This window comes from Callorhinchus milii, unplaced genomic scaffold (genome assembly GCF_018977255.1).
Source record: "Callorhinchus milii isolate IMCB2004 unplaced genomic scaffold, IMCB_Cmil_1.0 Scaffold2, whole genome shotgun sequence".
In the NCBI taxonomy this organism is placed as follows: domain Eukaryota; kingdom Metazoa; phylum Chordata; class Chondrichthyes; order Chimaeriformes; family Callorhinchidae; genus Callorhinchus; species Callorhinchus milii.
In genome coordinates, this window is record NW_024704743.1 from 96,852,978 (window position 1) to 96,878,918 (window position 25,941).

General features: G+C 43.1%; 2 protein-coding genes across 3 annotated transcripts in view; one reads left to right on the top strand and one right to left on the bottom strand.

The window, feature by feature from the left end:
- Positions 1–876: 876 nt before the first annotated feature.
- On the bottom strand, positions 877–16,335 carry mterf3 (mitochondrial transcription termination factor 3). The gene is given in 9 exon segments (XM_007887897.2): positions 877–1,157; positions 1,729–1,890; positions 2,146–2,217; positions 3,218–3,365; positions 4,641–4,830; positions 6,007–6,090; positions 6,093–6,158; positions 12,459–12,809; positions 16,254–16,335. Coding segments are annotated over 8 exon segments (1,245 nt in total). The 5' UTR covers positions 12,787–12,809; positions 16,254–16,335; the 3' UTR covers positions 877–962.
- An 11-nt stretch (positions 16,336–16,346) lies between these two features.
- ptdss1b (phosphatidylserine synthase 1b) overlaps positions 16,347–25,941 on the top strand; it is a 35,356-nt gene continuing 25,761 nt past the window's right edge. For both annotated transcript variants that reach the window (XM_007887899.2, XM_042346533.1), the window contains exons 1-5: positions 16,347–16,746; positions 17,241–17,332; positions 17,460–17,504; positions 19,790–19,914; positions 25,050–25,208. In XM_007887899.2, the coding sequence (XP_007886090.1) occupies positions 16,568–16,746; positions 17,241–17,332; positions 17,460–17,504; positions 19,790–19,914; positions 25,050–25,208 (600 nt within the window). In that variant the 5' untranslated portion in view covers positions 16,347–16,567. The remainder of the gene's footprint in view (positions 16,747–17,240; positions 17,333–17,459; positions 17,505–19,789; positions 19,915–25,049; positions 25,209–25,941) is intronic.

The window sequence follows — 25,941 nt, forward strand, 5'->3', positions numbered from 1 at the left end:
TCGCTGTTTACAGCAATTTCTGATTCAGTAATAATAACTTACATTTGAAATAATGCATTTCACATCAAGCGGACACCTCAACTTGCTTCACAGCCTACACTGTAAAGCACAGTGACTGTGTATTTTACAGCTGAATGGTCACCTATCCCCTCTGATTGATCACTATCTTTACAGCAATTTTATTTCAAAATGTCTAACATTTTCATTCCCTTTTATCTCAATTTGAATAATGTTGGAATATTCCTTTGAAATCAGGATCAGATCTGGCATGGTGGCACTGAATATGTAGTCAGAATGGTAAGCTGCAGGCTTGAAGTTACTATTCCCCATATAGCAAGTGCCTAGTCTGCGTGATGCCATAGATTGAGCTAAACAAAGCTCAAGTGATTCCAAATGGCAAGAGAGGGAAGAATGCGAAAAGCAAACTTGTGTCTTTCACGCAACTTATGAAGACAGACCTTCTCTGATGTCTGGCCTCTCAGGGATATGATGTATGGAAGAATCTTAAATCAAAGATTTATTTTTTGAAAATCCTTGGTGTTGTAAACTTTCTATGGAACTTTCTAGTGATGGAAGTAGAAAGCTGTTTCATGTCTTTGTGTAATGCCTCTTAATAGTGAATTATTTTCACCTCCTTTCTGCTAACAAGCGATAGATTGAAGGCCTGCCAAGCCAAAGGGTAATGCTCTCTGCTTTCTGACAGCAGTGTTGGATCACAAGTGAAGTTTTTCTGAGAGTCTCCCAGTGGCCACAGATTCACAGGATTTGCATTCCAAAGTCTGAAATCTCATTCTGGGCAGTCCTCACAATGAACAGCGCACTCGGAGACTAGGGTTGAAATGCGGACACCAACAATGATATTAGCCCAAATCACGCTGCGTGTAAAAAAAATAAAATGTATTTGTAATTAACTACTTTTTATAGCTTATCTACATCAACAAACATTGAAACAAGCTTTGTTTTTAAAGCGTCTTTTGAAATGCTTCAAAGTCTGGCAGTGTGGCTTTTGCAATCTCAACACAGAACACCTCATCAGGGGTTGCTACCAGCTTATCAAGGGAAATGTAGTTTGGCTGAACTGGGTCGTATTGGGCACGTCCCAGGTGTTCAAGAAACAGATGTCTCTCTTTTATTCTCAGAAGCTTTGCATTGAAAACCTAGAATGGAAAGAAAAATCCTGGTTAAGTGCAGGAAGTCAATCTCCTCATGTGGATGGTTTTACAACAAGTTACATTTACATTTAAACGTCCTTTACGAGAAGTAGTTTCTTGGAGAGCTGAATAAACTAATAAATGTTTGATCATTTAGCACCTAAACACCTGCTTTAGAAAATCATGCTACTGACTAAAATTAATTCGTGATTTCAGGTTCTCAAATAGAATCGGTATTTATCATGTATATTAGCCAATGGTGAAGATTTTAAGTGTAAGTAAAATATATGTTATTTGGCCAAATTTTCTGATCTTAAAGTGATTTAATACAACATCGTCATGAACATCAATGTGAGTACATTGGATAACTTATTATCAAAATAAAGTCTAAGACATGTTTATAAGCAAAATAATTATGCAACTAGTTTAATAGGCTAGTTTAATAAGCCAAAGGGTTTGGGGTTTCATTATAAGGAGCTGATACAGTTAACATAACAATTAATCTAAGTTTGTTTTAGGATACGATACATTAGTCGTACATTTATAATGCAAAAAACAGCAAATAAATAGTTATTACCTGAGGGAATTTTGTTACTAGTAGGTGAGGGATACCCATAATATTGTGCAGATAATCAAACACTACAGTCACTTTTTTCTTGCTAGCGACAAGCATTTTGGGCACTTTCATCACCATGTGTTGTAGTTCATTTTCCTGGAACCCAAATTCAATTCGGTAAACCTGGAAAATAACAGAGCTGCCTGAAAGGTTTTCACTGACAAAACTGACAATGATCGACTAAGGAAGAACATCAGCCTTAAACATACAGATACTAGACAAAATTCCTCTTGCTGCTATGTGTGTCTATTTGACAAGATCGGATTATAAAATGTACATCATCAAAACTGCTATGAGTTAACAAGTAGAAATGCACCCATTACTGCACTGTAAATGTAAATGCATCTAAGGGAAGCTTGGCAGCTTTGTTCCACTTACTTTGAGATTTTCTCTTACAGGTTCCAGGCTACCAGTAAGCAGTGAGGGGAGACGGGTGACCAACTCACGAGTCTAGAAAAATTGGAAGAAAAAAAAGCACATAAACAATACAAAACTAAATCTATACAGCACCTTTCATGTCAGGAGGACCCACATACTGAGGTGAATATTAATAATATTCATATACTGAATATCAATAGAAACTGGACTTGCATTTATTACCAAATGAATTACCCTGTTCCATAGCATCATTCATCCTAAGAACCAGAGTTAGCAGTTATTTTGGGTGCAACTGTAAGTGGTTTAACATGCCTAACATCAACACTTCCAAAGTGCAACCACTGCAAAAAGGGAAGAAACAACAACTGGCACTTATATACTGCATTTCGTGCAGTGTAGCGTCTCAGAATACTTGGCCAACTCTGAAGATCTCTGATTAGGAAAGAATTGCAAAATGATGAAACAAAACTGATAGATGCAATCTCAAAGAAGGAACTTCCCAACTACTTAAATATATGGTGCCCTGTAAATAGTCATTTTATGTTCAGGTCCCTTACTAACCTTAACAGCAAATGACCTGATGATTATTGTCACAACAACAAAATTACATTTGTAAAGTGCCTTTCACATTGGGAGGACATCCCAAGGCATCACAAGGCAGGTTAAGTGACACAGAGAAGTAATAATAAAACTTGCACTTGAAATAGCACCTTATCAAGTCGCCCAGATGTCTCAAAGTGCTTCACAAGATTTTACTATGAAGTTTAGTGACCGAGTATTTATAAGTACACGGAACAGCCAATTTGTGCAATTTTAGTTGTTGGCTACGGTACCGGAGAAACTTCCTTTTCCTTTTGAATAGAGCCAAGGAACTTTAATATCCATCTGAACAGGCAGACAAGGTTTAACATCTCACCTGAAGCATGGCACCTCCATCAGAAAATCTTACATCATGCACTGACTAATGAGAACAACGGTTTCATAGTACTGACCCATTCTACAACAACAACAAGATTCCATTTATAGAGCGCCTTTCACGTCGGGAGGACGTCCCAAGGCGCTAGAGTATTACCTTCTGCACGTTTAGACCTAGTTCTTTATGGTAGAAGTCAAGCCTGTTGTCCAGTCTTTCCACGCTGAAGTTGAGCAAATAAGGAGCTTTTGACACCATTCTTGCAATAGCTTCTTTGTTGAATTTCTTAGACTGCAGGTACGATACCCTGGCCCCAAATAAAGTGAAAACAATACTTTCAGATGTAAACATTTTAACACAAATATTCTACCTCTCTGCCTCCAGCCTTGAATCCAGTACTACTCTGTTCTGGTAGACCACCTATCATACATCAACACTTGGACAAACCATAACTTTCTCCAACTTGGCAGAACTGAATCCTCAAATTCCTTCAAATCTTTCTTCTGGGATCTGACTGAATCTGCTTTCCTCCATTTCCAAAACATAACTTGCCTCCACCACTATTTCACCTACAAAAGCAGCCAAAACCCAAATGTACACCTCACTTACCTCCACATTTGACTTTTCCAATGGCCTATACCCCAACCTCCTTGGCTACACCCTCCACAAGTTCTAGATTATCCAGAACATGATAGCCTGCGTGGTCTCCCAGAGCTCTGGAACCCAAGTCCTTTCCCTACACCAGGCTCTACCAGACTATTACCCTCGTCCTCACCTGGTTACCAGGCCCACCACGGGCAGGTGGCCTTTCAGCTTTTCCAACCCCACTCCCTGCAACTCTGTCCTGCAGTCCCTTCCACCTGTCCCCTCTTTCACCTTTTTTAAGGTCCATCTCAAGACCTTTGACTGCGCCTTCTGTCATCTTTCCCCTCCCCCCTCGACTCCTATCACCAGCTCGGGTGCCCAAGTACTGTTTAGACTTTAGACATCCTCTTGACATGAAAGTTACTACAGTATATAAATGTAAATTTATATTGTATCCTGTAATGCAATTGCATTACACCAGGTGGCAGCAGTTAAAGAAATTTCATTCAATTGTAACTGATATGACATCTCCATCAATAGAAAAATACAATCTCACCTAAAACAAAGGTTCTTTTTAAAATCCAGCTGATTTTAAAAGCCAATGTTCCGCTAACCACAAAATATAGCATACAGTCGTAAGACGGTGTTCCCCTCCCACTCCGTTCCCTTCTTAACCCTCTGTGTGAAATTACTAATCACCCTGTGCTGTCAAGGAGACACTGAGTGGAAACACACAGATAACAGGAAGAAAATCTCCTTAGTAGTTTTACAATCTGGAGCAACATGGGCAGATCCACAGGAGAGGTTGGCATAGCCGAGGAGGACTGATACTTGTAATTATGACGTTATCTTAATATTTTGATTGCATGTTCTGGTTCAGGTGAACTTTAAAAGACGCCACTGCACTATTTTCAAACAAACCCTGAGACTTCTCTCAGTATCCTGCTACACAAATCATCAAACTGATGAATACGTCCTTCACCTCACTGCAGATTACCTCTTCTGTAGATTCCCCAGACTCTCCGTTAAGATGAAAGGGTTCTTGGTGAGGAAGGCTCCAAACTGATGCTCTTCTACCCCCAAGTCTTTCAGGAACAGCAGACACTCTTTCACATTTTTATCAAAGTCCAACCGTAGTAACATGTTGGCTACATTTGGTCGCTGCTCCAGCTTAGAAAGATCCACACCTGCAGCCCATGATTCAAAGTAAAATGTGACTAGAATTAGCAACAGCTGGTACTGAGCAAACCTCAATCTTAATGTCCATAACTGGCGGCGGCACGTTGGTCAGTGAAAAACAAAGTGCTTTACAATACAATACAAAATTATATTTGTATAGCACCTTTCACGTCGGGAAGACGTCCCAAGGCGCTGAACAGTCTGAGATTTGGACTGGAGCAGGAGGTCGGGATCGGGGACCGTGGAGGACAGGGAGGGTGGCCGAAAAGGAGGGTATTGAGACATGTCTTGAAGGAAGCAAGGGATGGAGCGAGGCGAAGGGATGGGTGGGGCAGAGGCTGAGGGCCCGGCTGCTGATGGTGGAGCGGGCTGGGCGGGGGCTTCTTGCAGGCCAGAGGCTGCTGAGTGTATGGAGCGGACAGGTTGATATGGGGTCAGCAGGTTGCAGAGGTAGAGCCTTGAAGGCGAGGATTTTGAAATCAATGCTCTGGGGGATGGAGAGCCAGTGGAGCTGAGCAAGGGCTGGGGTGATGGGATCACAGAGCTGCAGAGTTCTGGATGAGTTGCAGCTTGAGGAGGGAAGAATTGGGGAGGCCAACAAGCAGAGAGTTGGCGTAGTCCTGCCTAGATGTGATGAAGGCGTGGATGAGGGCTTCAGCAGCCTGAGGGGTGAGGCAGTGTCGGAGTCGGGTGATGTTGCGAAGGTGGGGGAAGGCAGAACAGGTCATGGCACAGATGTGGGGTAGAAAGGACAGTTAAGATTCAAACAAGATGCCAAGGTTCCTGACTGGTTCAGTGAGGTGGAGTGTGAATCCTTGGATGGTGATGCTGTCAGTGCCTGAGGTGTGGAGGTGCTGATGGGATCCAATCAGGAGGGATTCAGTCTTGTTGATGTTCAATTATAAAAAGTTAGCTCTCATCCAGGACTCAATGTTAAAACATTAATTGTGACTATAATAGTGATAGATATCTCTGACAGACTGCAACTTGAGGGGAAGAGTTAACACTGACATTTTGGGCCGAATATCCTTTGCTTACAATACACAATCAGTACACCTTACAGAAATCATGTGAACTGCTTTGGTATGTTAAGACTGTATCAAACGTAAGGATTATTATTATTAATAATGTTGCATATTGCTTCAGTTCCTTTTTTTTAATAGAAAAACACACGTAATACTTACCTAGCAGTACCAGTTTGCTTAGAGTGTCAGACTGGTCGACATAATCACGCAGGGTAAAGGAGGCTGGAGGAAGCACTTCCCGTCCTCAATTTGCACGGCCTCTTCGTCCAATATCTCCTCAAATGGAGATGGTAGTGGAATAACATCTAAATCTAGAATTAAACATCAAGAATGAATTAGCAAAGATCACAATTCAAAGGCAAATACATAGTGGGGGGAAGAGGGTGCACAGATGTGCAAGAGAACAACTCTCTCTCTCCCACTGCCTCACTATTCTCAATGCTAATCCTTGTATTTGGTGTTACAATGATAATAAAGTGGAGAAAATGTTGAAATGTCTCAAAGCTTTTCACAGTAATTACTGATACGTACAGTGACTATATTTGTAGGTGATTGCAGCAGCCAATTTACACACAGCAAATTCTATAAATAGCCAGGAGGTGAAATGACCGATTCAGCTGGTGAATCTTTGGCCAGGACACGACAACAACAACAAAATTACATTTATAGAGCGCCTTTCACGTCGGGAGGATGTCCCAAAGCACTGAACAGTCAGGTGTCAGGGCCCGAGCATGGGGGGAGGGGTGGTGTAGTGGTGAGGGAAGACAGAGAGGTGGGAGGGCGACCGAAGGCATGGTCCAAGAGAAGGGTCTTGAGACCGGCCTTGAAGGAGGCGAGGGAGGAAGTGAGGCGAAGGGACCGTGGGATGGAGTTCCAGAGTGTGGGGGCAGAGAGGCTGAAAGCCCGGCCACTGATGGTAGGGCGGGTCGGGTGGGAGACATGGAGCAGGCCGGAGCCCGCTGAACGGAGGGAGCGGGCCGGATGGTAGGGAGTCAGCAGGTCAGAGAGGTAGGAGGGGCAAGGCCATGGATGGCCTTAAAGGTGAGAACGAGGATCTTGAACTCGATCCTCTGAGGGATGGAGAGCCAGTGGAGTCGGGCGAGGGTGAGAGTGATGGGGTCACGGAGCCTGGTGCTTGAGAGTACACGAGCTGCAGAGTTTTGGATAATCTGCAGCTTGTGAAGGGAAGAGTTGGGAAGGCCGATGAGGAGGGAGTTCCCATAATCGAGCCTTGATGTGACGAATGCGTGGGTGAGGGTTTCGACAGCCTGAGGGGTGAGGCAGTGGTGGGGTTTGGCAATGTTGCGGAGGTGGTGGTGGTCGGCAGTGCCGGTCATGGCGCAGATGTGGGGGAGAAAGGACAGTTCAGGGTCAAACAAGATACCCAAGTTCCTGACTGGCTTAGTGAGGTTGAATGTGCAGCAGTGGAGGCTGATGCTGCCAGTGCCTGAGGTGCGGAGGCGCTGGCGAGAGCCAATCAGGCAGGCCTCGGTCTTGCTGATGTTGAGTTGGAGAAAGTTGGCCCTGGTCCAGGACTTGATGCCGGACAGGCAGTCGGTCAGGATACCAGTAGTTTTGATAAGGTCCAGCCAGATGTGGCGGTGGACCATTAGGCTGGACCGACACTGGGAAAAGCTTCCTGAAGCTGCTGACTTCCTGAAGCCAGCAACAACAGCAACTTGCGTTTATTTAGCACCCTTCACCTTGGAGATCTTAACAGTGGTGGAGCTTGACACCAAGCCACGGAGAGAGTGAGGGTGACCATAAGCACGGTTGAATAGGAAGGACTTCAGGGGTTATCCAAAAACAGTACATAACATATAGGAGCAGGAGTAGGCCATTCGGCCCTTCGAGCCTGTCCCGCCATTCAATCATGGCTGATCTTCTAATCTAACTCCAGCTAATAACCTAACCCTGCCTTATCCCCATATCCCTTAATCCCTTTTGCAATAAGAAATCTATCTATCTCAGTCTTGAATATGTTCAAGGACTGAGTGTCAACAGCCCTTTGGGGTCGTGAGTTCCATACATTCACCACTCTTTGAGTGAAGAAGTTCTTCCTCAACTCAATGCGAAAGGGCTGGCCTCTGATTTTAAGGTTGTGACCCCTGGTTTTAGTTTCTCCAACCAGGGGAAACAATCTCCCACTATCTACTCTATCATGCCCTTTGATGATCTTATAGGTTTCTATAAGATCCCCTCTAATTCTTCTATATTCCAGAGAATATAGGCCCAAATTGATCAGCCTATCCTCGTAACTCAACCCCTTCATCCCTGGTACTAACCTAGTAAATCTATGCTGCACCCCCTCCAAGGCAAGTACGTCCTTCCTTAAATGAGGAGACCAAAACTGGACGCAGTATTCCAGGTGTGGTCTCACCAGGGCCCTATACAGTTGCAGCAAGACTTCCCTACTCTTATACTCTAATCCTTTCATAATGAACGCTAACATACCGTTCACCTTCCTAATTGCTGCTGCACCTGCAGACTAACTTTCTGTGATTGGTGTACAAGGACACCCAAGTCCCTCTGGACGCTAACACATTCCAATCTCTCCCCTTCTAAAAAATAACCCGCACTACTGTTTTTGCTCCCTAGGTGGATGACTTTGCACTTCCCTACATTATACTTCATCTGCCACCTACCTGCCCGATCACCTAACCTATCTATGTCTCGCTGCATTTTTTTAATGTCGTCCTCTGTGTTGACACTTCCTCCTAGTTTTGTGTCATCTGGGAATTTAGATTTATTAACTTCGATGTCCTCATCCGGACCAGGGGATTTGTCACTTTGTAGTGCTAACAGTTTCCCGAGCACCAATTCTCTACTAATGAAAATTTCCCTAAGTTGCTCCCTGTCCTTATCCCCTTGGTGCATCTCTATTGTTGACAGACTTGTTGTGTCTTCTAGGGTGAAGACAGATGCAAAGTACCCATTTAGGGACTCTGCCATGTCCTTGTCCCCCATTACAACTTCTCCCGTCTCTGACTGAAGTGGACCTACATTTACCCTCACTAGCCTATTCCTCTTAATCTATTTGTAAAAACTTTTAAAATCAGACTTAATGTTCCTAGCTAGCTTACCCTCATACTCCTTTTTCTCGCTCTTAATGAGTTTTTTTAGTTTTATTTTGCTGGTTTCTAAAAGTCTCCCAATCTTCAGATTTGCCGCTTTTCTTGGCAGTTTTATAAGCCTTTTGTTTTAATTTGATGCTTTTCCTAACTGCTCTAGTTAGCCACGGATGAATTGCTTTCCCTGTGGTACTCTTATTCCGCAAGGGAATATGCGACCGCTGAGAATTTTGCACTACATTCTTAAATATTTGCCACTGTTGGTCTACATTTTTACCTCTTAATCTTATTCTCCAGTCTATTTTACCTAAATCTTTCCTCATACCTACAAAATTAGCCCTATTTAAATTCAGAATACTTGCCTTGGATTTAACTATATCCCTCTCTAACTTAATGCAGAATTCAATCATATTGTGATCACTCTGCCCCAGAGGATTCTTAATACCTACACTGCCAACTAGGCCTGTTTCGTTACACAAAACAAGGTCTAGGGTGGCCTGTCCCCTAGTTGCTTCCTCGGCATGCTGCTCTAGAAAGTTATCTCTCATACACTCAATGAATTCTTCTGATCTACTTTTGCCGATTTGGTTTTCCCAATCTATGTGGAGATTGAAATCACCCACTATTATTGCTTTACCTTTCCTACATGCTCCACTGATTTCGATTGATAACCTGTGCTATATTGTGATCGCTGTTTGGGGGTCTATAAACCACTCCCATTAATATTTTCTGCCCTTTATTATTTTTTATTTCCATCCATATTGTCTCAACCTCCTGGTCATCGGATTTCAGATCCTTCCTCTCCACTGCTTTTATTTCATCCCTAATTAACAGGGCTACCCCCCACCTCTTTTCCCACAGTGCCTATCTTTCCTGTAAACTGAGAACCCTGGAATATTTAACTCCCACCCTAGATCTCCTTGTAACCATGTTTCAGTGATAGCTACTATACCCATACATGGTCCTTTGCAGTTTTCAACTGCTAGTTGGAGGAATTGTGGCTTTACTCCAAATATTTCATTCAGCAAAAAGTCTCAATTCTGCTACACTCAACTACACTCCATGTGTCAAAAATAAGAGAGAGGCTTAAAGGCCTTAGAGGGTAAGCACCAATGATTCAGAGGCAAAAGAGGCCATCCACAAGTGGAACAATAGCTAGTAGATTAAAACATAACACAGACCACACATTTATATAACACTACGTTTATATAAAATTGTACATTTAGTATCGTCTACATTTAGAATATAACACCTCATTTATATATAATTGTGATCCAATTGTACAATTCTAGCACACTAATCAATCCCCAGTCACTCCCAATGTGTACAATTCCCAATCAAAGCCCAACATGTACTTCCAGTTACATAGAATTACATAAAACTAATTACATTGTTAAAGCACACAAACAGGTCTCCAAGACCAACTTGTTCAGTGTGTATACTCTACGTGGGTCTCCCCTAGCCCCTCCCAATCCTTTTTTCTTTTCTCCGCATGTATCCATATTTACGGCTCTAAACAGTCAATCCACCTGCCCAGTTGTTTACCTAAAGACAGTATCATTTTTAACCATTTAATTACCTTTGCACAAACGTTATTATGTATCGTTTGTGGTGTAAACCCACAAAATAATGTCACTTACACTATACAACAACAACTTGCATTTATATAGCGCCCTCCACGCAGGGTGGTATCCCACAGCACTTAACAATGGCAGAGCCCGATGCCGAGCCAGGGGGAGGGGGAAGGTGACCATAGACACGGTCGAAGAGGAAGGTCTTCAGGCCAACCTGAAAATGGGGAAAGAGAGGAGGGGGCAAGGCGAAGGGATTGAGGAAGGGAGTTTCATAGCTTCGGGGCGTATTGGCTGAAGGCATGGCTGCCGATGGTGGAGCGGAGGATTCGAGGGACAAGGAGAAGGCTGGTGCCAGTAGAGCGGAGACATCAGGTAGTTCTGTGAGAAAAGAGGAGGTTGGAGAGATAGGGGGGTGCCAAGACATACATGTGAAGCGTTTTGAGATGTCTCGACATAATACCTCCGTCTGTCTCCTCGTCCTCCTGGATCTCTCAGTTGACCACGCCATCCTCCTCCACCGCCTCTCCTCCCTCATCCACCTTAGTGGGATCGCACTCGCATGGGTCGAGTCCTACTTAACCAACTGCCTCCATTTCATCTCGGCAAATGGTTTCTCCTCCCACCCCCACCCGGTCACCTGCGGAGTATCCCAGGGCTCCATCCTCGGCCTCTTCTTTTCCTTATCTATATGCTCCCTCTGGGTGAAGTCATCCGCAGACACGGGGTAAACTTCCACATGTATGAGCATGACACACAAATCTTTGCCTCCTCCAGTACCAACTCCAGGTCCACCAATGTTCTATCAGCTTGTCTGGCAGACATCAGGCCTGGATGAGTATGGACAAAACGGAAGCCATACTCCTTGGTTCCCATCAACATCTTCACTCCTGCGGATCTGAACTCCTCAACCTCCCTGGGCTCTCCCTCAGTCTCACCGAACCAGTGCGCAATCTAGGCGTTCGATTCGACCTCCAGCTGTCCTTCCTCCTCCACATCCGGCCCCTGACCAGGACTGCCTTCTTCCACCTCTGCCACATTGCCCACCTCTGACCGTACCTTACCCCAAATGCAGGCGAAACCCTTGTGCATGCGTTTGTCACCTTCCGTCTGGATTACTCCAACACACTTCTCGGCGTTCTCACCAGTTCCACCATTCACAAGATCCAGCTCATTCAGAACTCTGCTGCCCACATACTGACCCGGACCAAACTCTGTACCCACATCTCACCAGTTCTGGCCAAGCTCCACTGGCTCCCCATCACCGAACAGATCGACTTCAAGCTTCTCACACTCATGTTCAAATCCTTTCACTTTCTGCCACCTCCCTACCTCTCCGACCTCCTCACTCCCCAGTCCACCACCCAGCACCACCACTCTACTGGCACCGGCCTCCTGCTCGTCCCTTGCACCCTCCGCCCCAGCATTGGAGGTGTGGTTTCAGCTACTACGAAACTCTGGAACACTCCCTCAATCCCTCCGCCTTGCCCCGTCTCTCCTCTTTTTCAAGTTCCCCCTGAAAACCTTCCTCTTCAACTATGTTTACAGCCACCTCCGCCCCAGGCTCGGAGTCAGGCTCCGACACTGTTAAGCACTCAGAAACGTTACCCTGCGTGGAGGATGCTATATAAGTGTAAGTTGTTCTTGTTCAGGCATTGTATCAAATGCAAGGATTATTATTATTCTTTAAACTACACTGCTCAAAATTATTTAAATAGTTTGGAAAACAAGGATTAGAAACTTTACCTGCGGTTTTCAGCAATTTTGATCGAAGCACAACATAGTATTTCTATGCAAGCTATTTACATGGTTCTTTTAAAAAGTTATAATTTAACTACAACCAGATTCTAGCATCACAGGACTCCAAAGTTAATATTCATTAAAAGCAATTGAAATTGGGGGTACTTCTTGCCAGTTATGATAATATATGTATTATATATAAAAGAGATTCAATCTTTTAGTTCCTTACCTGTAAAAAATGTCTCTTTGGCTGGGCTGGATGCCACTGCTTTCTCACGGCCACAGTTTGCATTTAGTAAAAGGCTGGTTTCTCTAACTCCGAGGCCACCTTTCTGTGGTGCAGGGTCTGCCCCTGAGGAACAAGATCTTTGATTTTTCAGTCCACAGAGGCTTTGATGTGCCAGGGATGTAACACGTGCACTAGACCAAGATAAAAGTCTACAAGTTGCTGCAGATACCGGTACTGTCACTTGGCTTTTATAGTTTGAGATTAAAACTAAACCAGTGATTCTTGATAATGACCATCGGTGGCAAATCCGGTGACAAAATGTGGCCATTTTTATTCAATTTAAGTCAGATCCTGTAACAAGCAAAGTATGAATATTATTATAAAGGAACTAAGGAAACATTAGTAAGTATTAAAGGATGTAGCTCTTTTAACTGCTGATGGTTGCATGCCACTGTTGCCTGAAATAGCTCAGTTTGGAATGTCTCAAAACATGAGGCCTTTGAATGCTGAGGGATCTCGAGTGTCAGCCCACCTTTGCCTCCTTCAAAGTCCACCTGAAGACCTTCCCCTTTGACCTCACCTCCAGTTATATCCCCCCCAACCTCACCCCAGCCCCCCCGGATTAATCATCAGCTCAGTTGCAAGACTGTCCAACACCTTGGGATGTCCTCCCAATGTGAAAGGAGCTATATAAATGCATTTTTTGTTGTTGTTGTCAGCCTGGCTCGGTTGGTAGCTCTCAACATAGTCAGAAGGTTGTGGATTTGAGTCCCAGTTCAGCATTTTAGATTCATGGTCTAGGCTGATTCTCTACTGTAATTTGGGGGAGAGTTCAATGGCAGAGATGTTGTCCTTTGCATGAGATGTTTAACTGAGGTACTGTCAGTTCAGATGGATGTAAAATATACCATGGCACTATCCAAAAAGAATTTCTCCCCGTGTCCTGGCTAATAACATTGGTCATTCACTTCATAGCTGTGGAGTGGCTATGAGTGAGGGATCAAAGCTGTGGAGGGAGTGGAGGGTGCTGCTCCACCATTGGAGGTCATGCTTTCAGCCACTCCGCCCCCAAACTGTGGAACACTCTCCCTCAATCCCTCCGCCTTGCCCCCTCTCTCCCCTTTGTCAAGTCTCTCCTGAAGACCTTCCTTTTCGACCGTGCTTACGGTCACCTCCCCAACCCCCAGCTCGGAGTCAGGCTCCGCCACTGTTAAGCGCTCTGAGACGCCACCCTCCGTTGAGGACGCTATATAAGTGCAAGTTGCTGTTGTAGTTACAGTATCTGTGGACATTGCTGTGCATTGCTGCCAAGTTCGCCTACACATGGTCTTTACTGTGAAACATTTTCGAGACGTTTCAAGGACTTGATAAGGTGCTATGCCAATTGTTAGGATTATCTCAGATAGGGTACTAGAAAATGAAATTTATGAAATATTTTTGTTTCCTATCTGTCCTTTATCATTTGGAGCAATACAACCAAGAGATAGAAGTATGCGTCATGATTCACAAGATAATCCAAGGAGTAAGTTCCCAATGGATTTATAATCACTGAAGGAGAATTCCTTGTTAAAAGATATTTGCAGAAACCGACTTCCAAAGTAAGGCTGTATTTCAGAATTTGCCAAATTCTGGAAGCTCTGAAAAGCTACTTTAACAAGAGTAAATCTAAACCCAGGTGGACTTTCTATCCCACAATGTTTATTAGTAGCTCAGTATTGGGGCAAATACAAGTAGTATTTTTTCTTACAATTACAGGATAAAAGTAGTTATAGTATAACGTTTATTTTTAAACACAATATTCTCAGACAAGGAGATTATTGTTTCTTATAATGCTAATCAGTTGGGTAAGGTTGAAGGTTGAAGGATATTTCCTCAACTTTCTTATAAAACCATAGAAATTTACAGCACAGGAAGACCATTTGGCCCACAGCTCTTTGAAAAAACAATCATTCCCATTTACCTACCCACGTTTTTCCCCTTACTCTACAAATTATTCCTTTTTAAGATATCCATCTAGTTCCCTCTTAAAAGTTAATAAGGATTCTGCATTAATAATAAATAATAATTCTTGCATTTGATAAGCGCCTGATCATGTCTTCTAGACGTCTCAAAGCATTTCACAAAATATACTGTAAAGCGAATTGACTGTATATTTTGTAGGTGAAACGCAATGTAATTGGCTGCTGCGTTTCGCCCACAAAATATACCGTCAATTCACTTCAGTGTATTCTGTGAAGCACTTTGAGAATCTCGAAGACATGATAAGGTGCTATATCAAATCAATGCTTATTATTACCAACAACTAACAAACTTGAGCCCAGTGAGCTAACTCCTGGTAGAGCGAGCCCCGTTACAGCGACTGCACCCCGGCTGCTTCTGAGGCTGCGCATTTCCAGAGCTTCTGTTGCACCTTTAGGCGTAAAAGAAAACGAGCAAGAAGAAGCACAACAATGTGCATTTATATATGCCCCACACGTGGGACAGTGTCTTGGAGTGCTTATAGATTGGTTTGATGAAGAAAGCCCTTTGGACCATTTGATCTCATCTTCCAGTAATAGCCACTCTATCGTCTTCCCATCACAGCATTAGGTTTGTTAGCCTGTGGTATCTCATCTACCTTCACTTCAACCTTTGAAATTACATGGAATAATAATCCCTGAATTTGATATAGCACATTATCATGTTGTCAGGACATCTCAATGCACTTTGCATGATATACTGTCAGATGAACAAAGCAAGACTGCCAGTTTGTGCACAACATTATCCCACAAACAGTGAGAGATCAATTTTATTTGGGGGATTGTTGGCCAGGAAACCAGGAGAAACACCCTTCTCTTTTCAAACAGTGCCACGGGATCTTTACCATCCGCCTGAACAGGCAGAGAGGACTTTGGTTTAAAGTCTGATCCAAAGGATGGCACCTCCAACGATGCAACACCCCCACCCAGCAATGCATTGGCGTGTTATCTTACGACTACGCCTCCAACAACTTGCATTTATACGGCGCCCTCCACGCTTGATGGCTATGCATCGGGCTGGAACCCCCAACCTTCCGACTCCGAGACGAGAGTGCTCCCGCCAACTGAGGCAGGCCGACACGCGCGGTGGGCCATTCTGTGAAGTCTACTTCAAAACCTTTGGCGATATTTTTTTTGAAATAGGAAAAAAAATGGAATCTCAGCTACCCGGCCACTGTCCTGCAAACACATAAGGCTTATTTTTTTTTAAAAAAGAAAGTTGCATTGGCAGTTATGGTCTTCTCTGTATGTATGTATGTATGTATGTGTGTGTGTGTGTGTATGAAACAAACAAATAAATAAAAATAATATAAAGCCTTCAGCATTTTTATGGGGTGGTGTGTGTGTGGGGGGGGATAGCTTTGAACTCGCAACTGTGCGAGAGAGTTAGTGAGAGAGCTAAGACCTTCTTAGGCTGCTCTGCTCTGCTCAGTCTGCACTGGGCTCCTCGTGTGTGGGTGTGTGTGTGTGGAGGGGGAGGGGGGGAGCAGCGAGGCGCCGGCCCGGCCCGGCCCCCGCGCGCTCCGGGCAACCTTCCATTTCGGAACGCGGCGCCCGCCCTCCCGGCCCCCGCGCGCTCCGGGCAACCTTCCATTTCGGAACGCGGCGCCCGCCCTCCCGGCCCCGCGCGCTCCGGGCAACCTTCCATTTTCGGAGCCGCACGGCGTGCGGCTCCGAAAATGGAAGGTTGCCCGGAGCGCGCGGGTCCGGGCAGAGGAACCCGTCCCGCAGCGCGCGCGCGAGGAGAGAGAGAGAGAAGGCGCTGCATTGCACTGACCTTCCTCCGCAAACAAGGGCAGAGCATCTACGCGCCGTCCTCCTCCTCCTTCCCTTCCTAACGCCACCCCCCCCTCACCCACCCACCCACCACCTCCTCCTCCTTCCGTTTCACCATGAATGCCGCACGCGCAGCGTCGCTCGGCGAGACCAGCCCGGAGCCCCGGCCATCCGACTGAGAAGTGACGGGCGGAGGCGGTCGGGCTGGTACGGGGAGGGACGGGGCGGGGAGGAGAGGAGAGGGGGGGGGGGAAACAGGACAACAACAGGGGGAAGGAGGGAGGAGGGTCTGGGGCAGCGTTTGGAAGAGCAGCGATGGCGTCTCACGCAACCAGCAGGACCATCAGCAAGGACGATGTGAACTACAAACTGCATTTCCGTATGATCAACGAGCAGCAAGTGGAGGACATCACCATCGACTTCTTCTACAAACCGCACACCATCACTCTGCTCACCTTCACCATCGTCAGCCTCATGTATTTTGCTTTCACCAGGTACTTGTTCGCTTCGCACCCCCTCGGCCGGAGGTCCTCCCCCCCCTCCCCTCGGCCCGAGGTCCTCCCGCTCTGAACGCGCAGCTCTGGGTTTGTAACTTTCGCAAAGCTCCGGGTACTCTGTGCAGAGGGCCTTCTTTTTATTTCTCTCTCTCTCGATTTTAAATGGTGGGTTTTTTTTTCGTCAGCGCGGCCGCTCCTTTCTATCCCCACACACACACACACCCCACTTCTCTCTCGTTAATTCCACGAGGTCGGTCGGTCGGTCCGTCTGAACAGGTTCTGTTTTCTGAAGTGAACCCCATTCAAACCCCACGTCGCTTCACGATAATAAAAACCCAAACAGACTCGAACCGAAACCCATCAGAGATCCATTGAGGTTCTGCTGCTCTGTGTGTTCCTCGCGTGTCTCGTGTCGCCTGTGCTGTTCCTGTCGCGCTTTGGTGGGGACTATAAATAGTACAATGAATGCAATGTCTTATCTTGTTATCCAGGGATGACACAGGGCCAGAAGATAATATATGGAAGGGGGTACTTTCTGTGCTATTCTTTTTTCTAATCATAAGTGTACTGGCATTTCCCAATGGTAAGTTGACAACCGTTCCTAATGAATATTTACAGTTGCATCACAACCGTAGATTATTTTCATCGTCTGAAACAATTATTAATGATTTAAAATGCATTCTTTGTTAATTTTCCCCTTAATTCTTCAGGCCCATTCACACGCCCACATCCAGCAATATGGAGGATGGTTTTTGGTAAGATCAAATCTTAAAACGTTTATTGTTTTTTACTAAAATTATCATTCAGATTTAAAGATCCAGTCTTGCACTTCTTGACTATATTCACAAGTATTTCAAGGTAACATTCCTGTTTTCTTTTGTGGGAATAACACAATTTTTTTTGGAAAAGCAATATTTTTATTGAATAATAGGCAAATGTATTGTTTGGGAAGGTAACAAGCTGTGTGTGTGTGTAACATGTGTCATGGTGAATGCATTTTAATATAAATGCACCTCTATGGCCTGAAAATAAATTGGAAAAGATTTGCTCCCTATAACATAACATGTAGGAGCAGGAGTAGGCCATTTGGCCCTTCGAGCCTGTCCCGCCATTCAATCATGGCTGATCTTCTAATCTAACTCCAGCTAATAACCTGACCCTGCCTTATCCCCATAGCCCATAATCCCCTTTGCAATAAGAAATCTATCTATCTCAGTCTTGAGTATGTTCAAGGACTGAGCGTCAACAGCCTTTGGGGTCGTGAGTTCCATACATTCATCACCCTTTGAGAGAAGAAATTCTTCAACTCAGTGCGAAAGGGCCGGTCTCTGATTTTAAGGTTGTGACCCCTGGTTTTAGTTTCTCCAACCAGGGGAAACAATCTCCCACTACCTACTCTATCATGCCCTTTGATGATCTTATAGGTTTCTATAAGATCCCCTCTAATTCTTCTATATTCCAGAGAATATAGGCCCAAATTGGTCAGCCTATCCTGACTCGGGGAAGTGCTACAAATTGAGCCAGGCAGACAGTTATGAGAAGGTCACTTGTAGTAAACAGACCTCCTTTTCTGACAATTAAAATGATATGTTACCTACAATTATAGCAAGTTTTTTTGTTTTTGTCTAGTTTGACTGGTCTAGTTTGGATACTCTTAAGCATAGACATGGGTTTACCATATATCTGGACACTTGACTATATTCACAACCCAAAAAAAACTCCAAACACAAAGATTTTTTAAAAAAATAATAAAATTCTTGACATTTCATATCGTGTTTAACATTCAGAATGGGCTTCTCAAGTTTTTGTACATTGTAGTGATTGTGTATTCTGTAGGCGAATGCCACAACCAATTTGCACACTGTCAGTGTCCTACAAACAGCCATGAAGTGAATGACAAATTTTATCTGGAGGATTCTTGGCCAGGACACAAGTAGAAACTCCCATCTATTTTTGAATAATGTCTCAGAGGCAAGAGTTCTACCAACTAAGACAAGCTGACACCCATTTTATGCTTGCGGATTCATTATGTGGATTAATATATAATAGAGAACGCTTGAATTAAGCTGTTCAGTATGGAATATATGGCTTAAAGTTGATGAGTTTAATGTGCTCTAATATCATTTGGAATTAGTAATGAAAATTAATGGGATTATTTTAAATTTGATGAGATACTTTATAAATACTTAAGTACTTATTTATAAATAAGTGAAAGTTAGAGAGCCCAGTGTTGACGCTTGCCTGATTGATTCACATTTCTTGAATGTTTGTTTATAATAATAAGAATCCTTGCATTTGATACAGCATCTAGAAGGTCACTGTATCAAAGTGCTTCACAGGAAATTACTTGTGTATTTGTAGGTCAATGTAGCAGCTAATTTGTGCACTACAAGGTCCCACAAACAGCCATGAAATTAATAAACAATTTATCTGGACGGCACACTTGGCTTGTCAGTAATCTTCCTTATTGGAAACGTTACATTTGCAATGAGCTTTTTGTATTGCAAGTTTTTTTACATAAAAAGTATTTGATGGGTAAATGCTATGGCATAGTGGAAAGGGAACCCCAGGATGTTAAGCGTAGGTCTCAGAGAATTTCAGATGTTTGTCATGCCGACTCGCACAAACCTAGATCTGATCGGAGCTGAATTCTCGTGGGTCATCATGACGTAGGTGGGTTCCCTAGTGGAAATGCACTTTACATTTCAGGTGCTTGTTCCTTGCCATTTACACTGCAATTTTTCTGACGATATCAATCCCCGAATTGGGTTAAAAACCATATTGCTGTTTGGTGGATTGGATGTCTACCGGTAGTGCGACTGAGAGCTGAATGTCAAATTTCTTTGGTTTGCTGGATTTTACTTTTTTTGAGAAATGAAAAGAACAAAAATCTCCCATTTGTTTTGTGTCAATCAGATTTCTGAAAAATGTGGAAATTCTTCATTAAGCTTAAGAGTATTCAAAGCATTGGCTCTTTCCAACCCAGCCTGAATCTTGCATAGTGGAACCTGTTTTATTATGTGTGTGTTTCTCTCTACAGGCCTCAGTGTGCTTTATTTCCTTTTTCTGGTGTTCCTGCTGTTCTTGAATTTAGAACAAGTGAAATCTGTCATGTATTGGCTGGACCCTAATCTGCGATATGCCACACGGGAATCTGATGTGATGGTATGTAGAACTGCATACACTCTGTATTGTGATGTTATTCAAGGGTGTGAAAAAGATGGACTACATCTTGTAAATTAAGAGGAGAACCATTTTTTTTATATATCTGCAGAAAATACAAGTGTTTCATATCTAGGCTTATTTAGATAAGATTTATGTATTGAGATATTTTGGCTTATTTATAATGGTGGCCAAACATTACAAGAATACTGAAAACCCGGTGACCAAACTTGTAATTTAATTTCTCTTTATATCCACTTGTTTCACAAGGTTCAATTCTCTAATGGTTATTATTGTGCCAAGAATTTGCTTTAAATAAAAAAAATATTTTTAGTGATTTTAGTAGATTCAATTCTTCTCACAAAATGACTTGTCAAGGATTATATAAACGGTATAAAATACCTGGATTATGATAGATAATAGCTACCATTTTAGTTTATCGCCTGGAAATTAAAATGTGCCATGACCTGCTCTGCCTTCCCCCACCTCCGCAATGTCGCCCAGCCCCGCCACTGTCTCACCCCGCAGGCCACCGAAACCCTCATACATGCTTTCATTACATCGAGGCTCAACTATGCAAACTTTTTGCTTATCAGCCTCCCCAACTCCTCCCTCCACAGGCTGCAGATCATCCGGAACTCTGCAGCCCGTGTCCTCTCCCGACCGGGCTCTGTCACCCCCATCCTCGCCCAACTCCACTGGCTTCCCATCACACAGAGGATACAGTTCAAGATCCTGGTCCTCACCTTCAAAACCCTCCACCGTCTTGCTCCCCCCTACCTCTGCGACCTTCTAACCTCCTACCATCCTGCTCACTCCCTCCGCTCAGCGGGCTCCGGCCTGCTTCACGTCCCCCGTCTTGCTCGTCCCACTATTGGCGGGTGGGCCTTCTGCCGCTCTGTCCCCACTCTCTGGAACTCCATCCCGCAGTCCCTCTGCCTCGCCCTCCCTCGCCACCTTCCAGACCCATCTCAAGGCCCACCTCTTCGACCGTGCTTTCGATCTCCTTGCTTCCCCCACTGCCCTCCACCATCCCCGATCCCTGCCCCCAGCTTGGGTCTGTGACTTTGTCTGTCCAGTGCCTTGGGACGTCCTCCCGACTTGTAAAGGGTGCTTTACAAATGTAATTTTGTTGTTGTTGTAAGTGTATTCATCCTTTCATTGCACAACACCAAGTAACTGTTCACTTCTTTGAAAAAGTGCCCATTTCCTTTCAGTATTCCATTTTGTAGTTAAGGATTAGAGTGAAAATGTCTTAAGTGCCAACGAATTTTCAGTAGTACTGATGTGTAAATGAAAAGAACGCCTCCCAATCTGTTAGAAGAAGCTGCTCGGTTTTTTCTATAACCCTGTTATAGTTTCTTCACCCTCACCCCCAGTGTCAATCCTCCAGATAAAATTGGTCATTCATTTCATGGCAGTTTGTGGGACATTGCCGTGTTTGACTACAAATACACACAGTTACTACACTTTACAGTAACTCTTATGAAGCACTTTGAGAAATCTCATTAATGCGATGAGGTGCTATTTCAAATACAAGGAATATTATTGGTTAAATTTCTCCAACCTCAACTATGTGATTTGAGGAAGAAACCAAGTTTCGTTTGGGAGAAGAATAGAGGGGGAAGTACGATTTTATGCTTGTTCTTCTTTAATGGCTGACCTACTTGTAGGACAAAACACGAATTACTGCAGATGCTAGAAATCTGAAACAAAAACAGAAGTCGCTGGGAACTTTCAGCAAGTCAGGCAGCATCGATAGAGAAAGGAAAGTGTGTCAGTGATTCAGGTCCACGACCCTTCGTCAAAACAGAAGAGTCGTGGACCCGAAACGTTGACTCACTTTCTTGTTGGAAACTTGCCCAACATTTCACCCTGTCGCCCTAGTTGCAGGCAAGTTTTCTTACTCCACGTGCCTCTGTTTACCTAGCTGTAAGTAGGAACCAGGTTGTTAGTCGATTGGCGGATCGCTTTTACGGGGGTAATAATTCCTTCAAAAATAATAATAAAAATGTGATGGCTTAATCCATGACTGTTTGTGGGATTGGCTGCTGCATTTCACCCACAAAATATGCAAGTCAATACACTTTACAATCAATTCAACTTTACAATGTATTCAGTGAAGCTCTTTGAGACGTCTCGACGACCGGATAAGGCACTATATAAAATGCCAGAATTATTATTATATAGGGTTGGTACACTGGTACATTAGTAAGTGACAGATTTAAGCAAATGTTTAATCTTAGTTTAAGGATTTGTTTTTCTTCTCCGGGGTGGGGGAATTTGGGATGCATCTCAGAGAAGGTTTTATTGAGCTAATAATAAGATGTTAAATGAGAGTGAACCTGGAGAAGTACTTTCAGGTGCACCAAGGCAGCAGGACAAGGACACAAGGCCATGGCTATGAAGGGCAAGTTTTGAACAGACAGCAGCAAGTATTTTATACAGTGGTTAATGAACAACTTGAACTGGTTACTAGGCAGAAACTGGTCTTATTAAATAAACTGCTGGTGTAATAGGAAGACAGTAGGTTTTGGGGTTAGCTGTATGTTTGACATGGAAACCCATCATTGTGTGTAGGTCTCCAAATCAAATTATTATGAGTTCAACAAGTGTACAGCTTCCTCTTGTCTGGGATGGAATGTGCACTCTCTGCCTGGAGTGACACACCCTGCTTGCCTAATCCTGGAGAGTATGTGCAGGTTGGGAAGAATCAAAAGTTTACGAGTCCCACAGAGTGTGTATTGGCGTTTACCAACTACGATAGTTGGAGTTTACCAACTGCTGGTTGTGCAGTGAAGGCCACCATTAGCAGTTAAGACTTCAGCTTGCACGCAGTGTAGTGGATTTCTTTAGGAGGATTGACCTACTCCCCTGTTGTAGAGAAATCAGCTTGATTTCTGGTATTCCGCTGACAGGCATATATATCTTCAGCCCCAAAGAGATCTCACATATTTTCTTTCCCGCCCCTTCTTCTCCTTCCCCTACCCCCCAAAATGAAAAGTCACAAAATGGTCAAGTTACCATTCTGGAAGAATGAGATCAAGTGGATTGAAGGCATTCTTCATCCAGCCCTCTTTTTTTTTTGAAAAAGTTATGCCAACCTTTGACAATTGCACAATGAAATTCTGCCAAATATCAAAAAAGATTATCTTCAGTAAATTCAAGAACTAGTGACATAAAAGTTTTGTCTTTTGAGTATTCCATTTTCTTCCAAAGCATGCATTCTGTGCAGACATTTCCTGGCACATAATATCAACCAATGGGACAATTCTGATTCAAAGTGTTGGGCTATAAAGTAAATATGATGAAATGCAGTGAGCTTAAAAAAATGACTAAAATGATTCAAAAACACTTTTGTGGCAATGAGATATTGATCTGAAATCAAAGTTAAACTTTAATGGTCTGCTTAGTCCAAAGCTGTAGCTCCCATGTTGGTCCATTTATACTGCATTTTTACAGTACTAATAAAAATAATGATGCTTGCATTGATATACCACCTTATCATGTCGTTGAATTGTCTCAAAGCACTCACAGGATTAATTGCAGAGTGTAGTGACTGTTTTGTAGGCAACCACAGCAGCCAAATTACAGGCAGCATTGTCCCACAAACCACCATGAAGTGAAAGATATTTTTTTGTTATCTGGGGGATTGTTGGCTGAGTGAAATTGCCTTCCCTTTTCGAATAGGCTGTGAAAACCAGTGATTTACAGTGACTGCTAGCTTTGAATAGACGTGAAGATTTTTTCTTTCAAATGGTGCAAAGTGCAAATTAAGTGTCTTATATCCCATGTCCTGAAGTGGGCTAAGAGGCTTCTCGACCTCACTAAATATGATAAATATAGCAGGTTGAATGACCTTTATCAGTTTTGTGTTTAGTGAAGGGAAATATTAGTAATCCTTGCATGTGATATAGGGCCTTATCACATCATCGAGACATGTGAAAGTGCTAACTACTATAAGAGAACTGCAGCAGATAATTCTATAATTTGATTCTTTTCACAACCACCTCACATTTTACCGTTAGTACTTCACTGAAACGTGTATTAGTTGCATGTTTTTTGATGCCACTGTTCATAGTAAAATGTTTATCTCCTCCTTCCCTTATGCAAAGTGAGAGCGAGTTGTAGCATCATACAGACTGAAATACTTGCTTGCGGAATCCAGTTGGTAATTGTTTTCACTTCAACTTACGTTTTGTGGTAATAACCTGTTCATGGAATGGAGTGGGGGGTTAGGCATTGGTTAATAATTTCTGTAAGGTCTATTTTCCCAGTAGTAGAACTGTAATTGTGTGGTTAATCTTTAATAACTTCACACAAAGGAGTCTTATAGCTGGGCTTACGGAGTTTCAAAAGGTATCATTTTGCTGTGGAGGAAACACAAAATTGATGTGTGGATCTGCAATGTTGGCCTTGTTTAAATGGAAAATCTTGTATTTTTACTTCCTATGTACCTTGTAAAAATATTATATGCTTTGCACTGTATTAACAGGACGGAAATTACCTTTGCTTATCAGATCCCTTTAAAAGGTGGAATCTAATATTTTGTATTAACAGTTTCCCAACAGAAAATGTCAACTTTGTTTTAAAACTGAGATAGAATATTTTATGGTTTTCCTGGTGATGGAAAATGGATTATTTCTGTCTCCTCGACAAGAGAGTTAAGTTCAAGTGGCGATTTTAGAAAAATAAATGCCCATCTTTGTAAACTCGTCATGACTGTGCGCCAAAGACAGAGTCTCCTTTTTTAAGCTTGCGTAAAATAGCTTCTTTCATAGGAAAATGCAAGCGATTCTCTATAATTCTATCTTGATGATGATGAATGGAAAAGTAAATGCAAACTTGTCAGCTTTGAGATGCTGATTGCTGAAATCAACTGGCTTTACCTATGGAATCTGTATCTGGATTGTACTAAGCTAATGGAAGACCTCCTTTGTACAGACTGATATCTTATGAACCTCTTGTATTCGATGCTATCAAAGAATCTGCTTTGTGTAAAGATGTTACGTTTCATCTTTTACAATTATTTTTGCACGCGTCAGGAATGCTGAAACAAATCTAGTGTTGGCTCCGCTTTATCGATACGTTGGCGTCATTTTAAGAAAATATTAATGAAAATGTTTAATTTTGAATAGGAATATGCAGTGAACTGCCACGTCATCACTTGGGAGAGGATTGTCAGCCATTTTGATGTCTTTGCCTTTGGCCACTTCTGGGGCTGGGCTATGAAAGCATTGCTGATTCGCAGCTATGGGCTCTGTTGGACTATCAGCATCACTTGGGAGCTAACAGAGGTATGGCATTCCCATATAAGTAAGAGCTATCCTACAGAGCTATAACAGAATTAATTACTTGTGAACAAAAGGCAAAGTACTGCAGATGTTGGAAATCTAGTATAAACACAGAAGTCGCTGGGAACACACAGCAGGTCAGGCAGCATCCATGGAGAGAGGAAAATGAGTTAACGTTTCAGGCCAACGACCTTTCATCATGCTAATTATTGGTGAAAATTGTTCACTTGCAGTAAGTGCAATTATTGTATTGCAAATTCAAGCTGTCCGCTCCTCTTGGGTTCCTGATAATATGACATTGATTTCTGTTTCTTCTCATTTTCTTTATTGCTTTTGTTTTGATGCAGTAATTATGAATTCTCTGTTACATTTATTTTTCTTTACTGCATAGTCACACAGAAGGGAGTGTTAGCTAGTAAATTGTTGGGGCTGGTAAGTGAAGATTTGTGGTTGCTGCATTAAAATATATTTGGGAGCTTGCTGGTTGGTTGGAATGATTTGTGAACAAGTGTTTTTCAGTTCTGTGTTCTTGTGTTGAAAAGGAAGGCCGTGAAAAAGTGAACAATGGAACAGAAAATGGAATGAGTTTGTGGTACTAAATGATGAGAGAAAGAGGAAGTGGGGAGAGACGGAATCTATAAATCGTAAAACTGGGAAATGGAAACTAGCAAAACTGAGAGAAACTAATCTAAGGACAGAGAACAATAAGACGTTGCAATAAAAAGTGAAGAGTGGA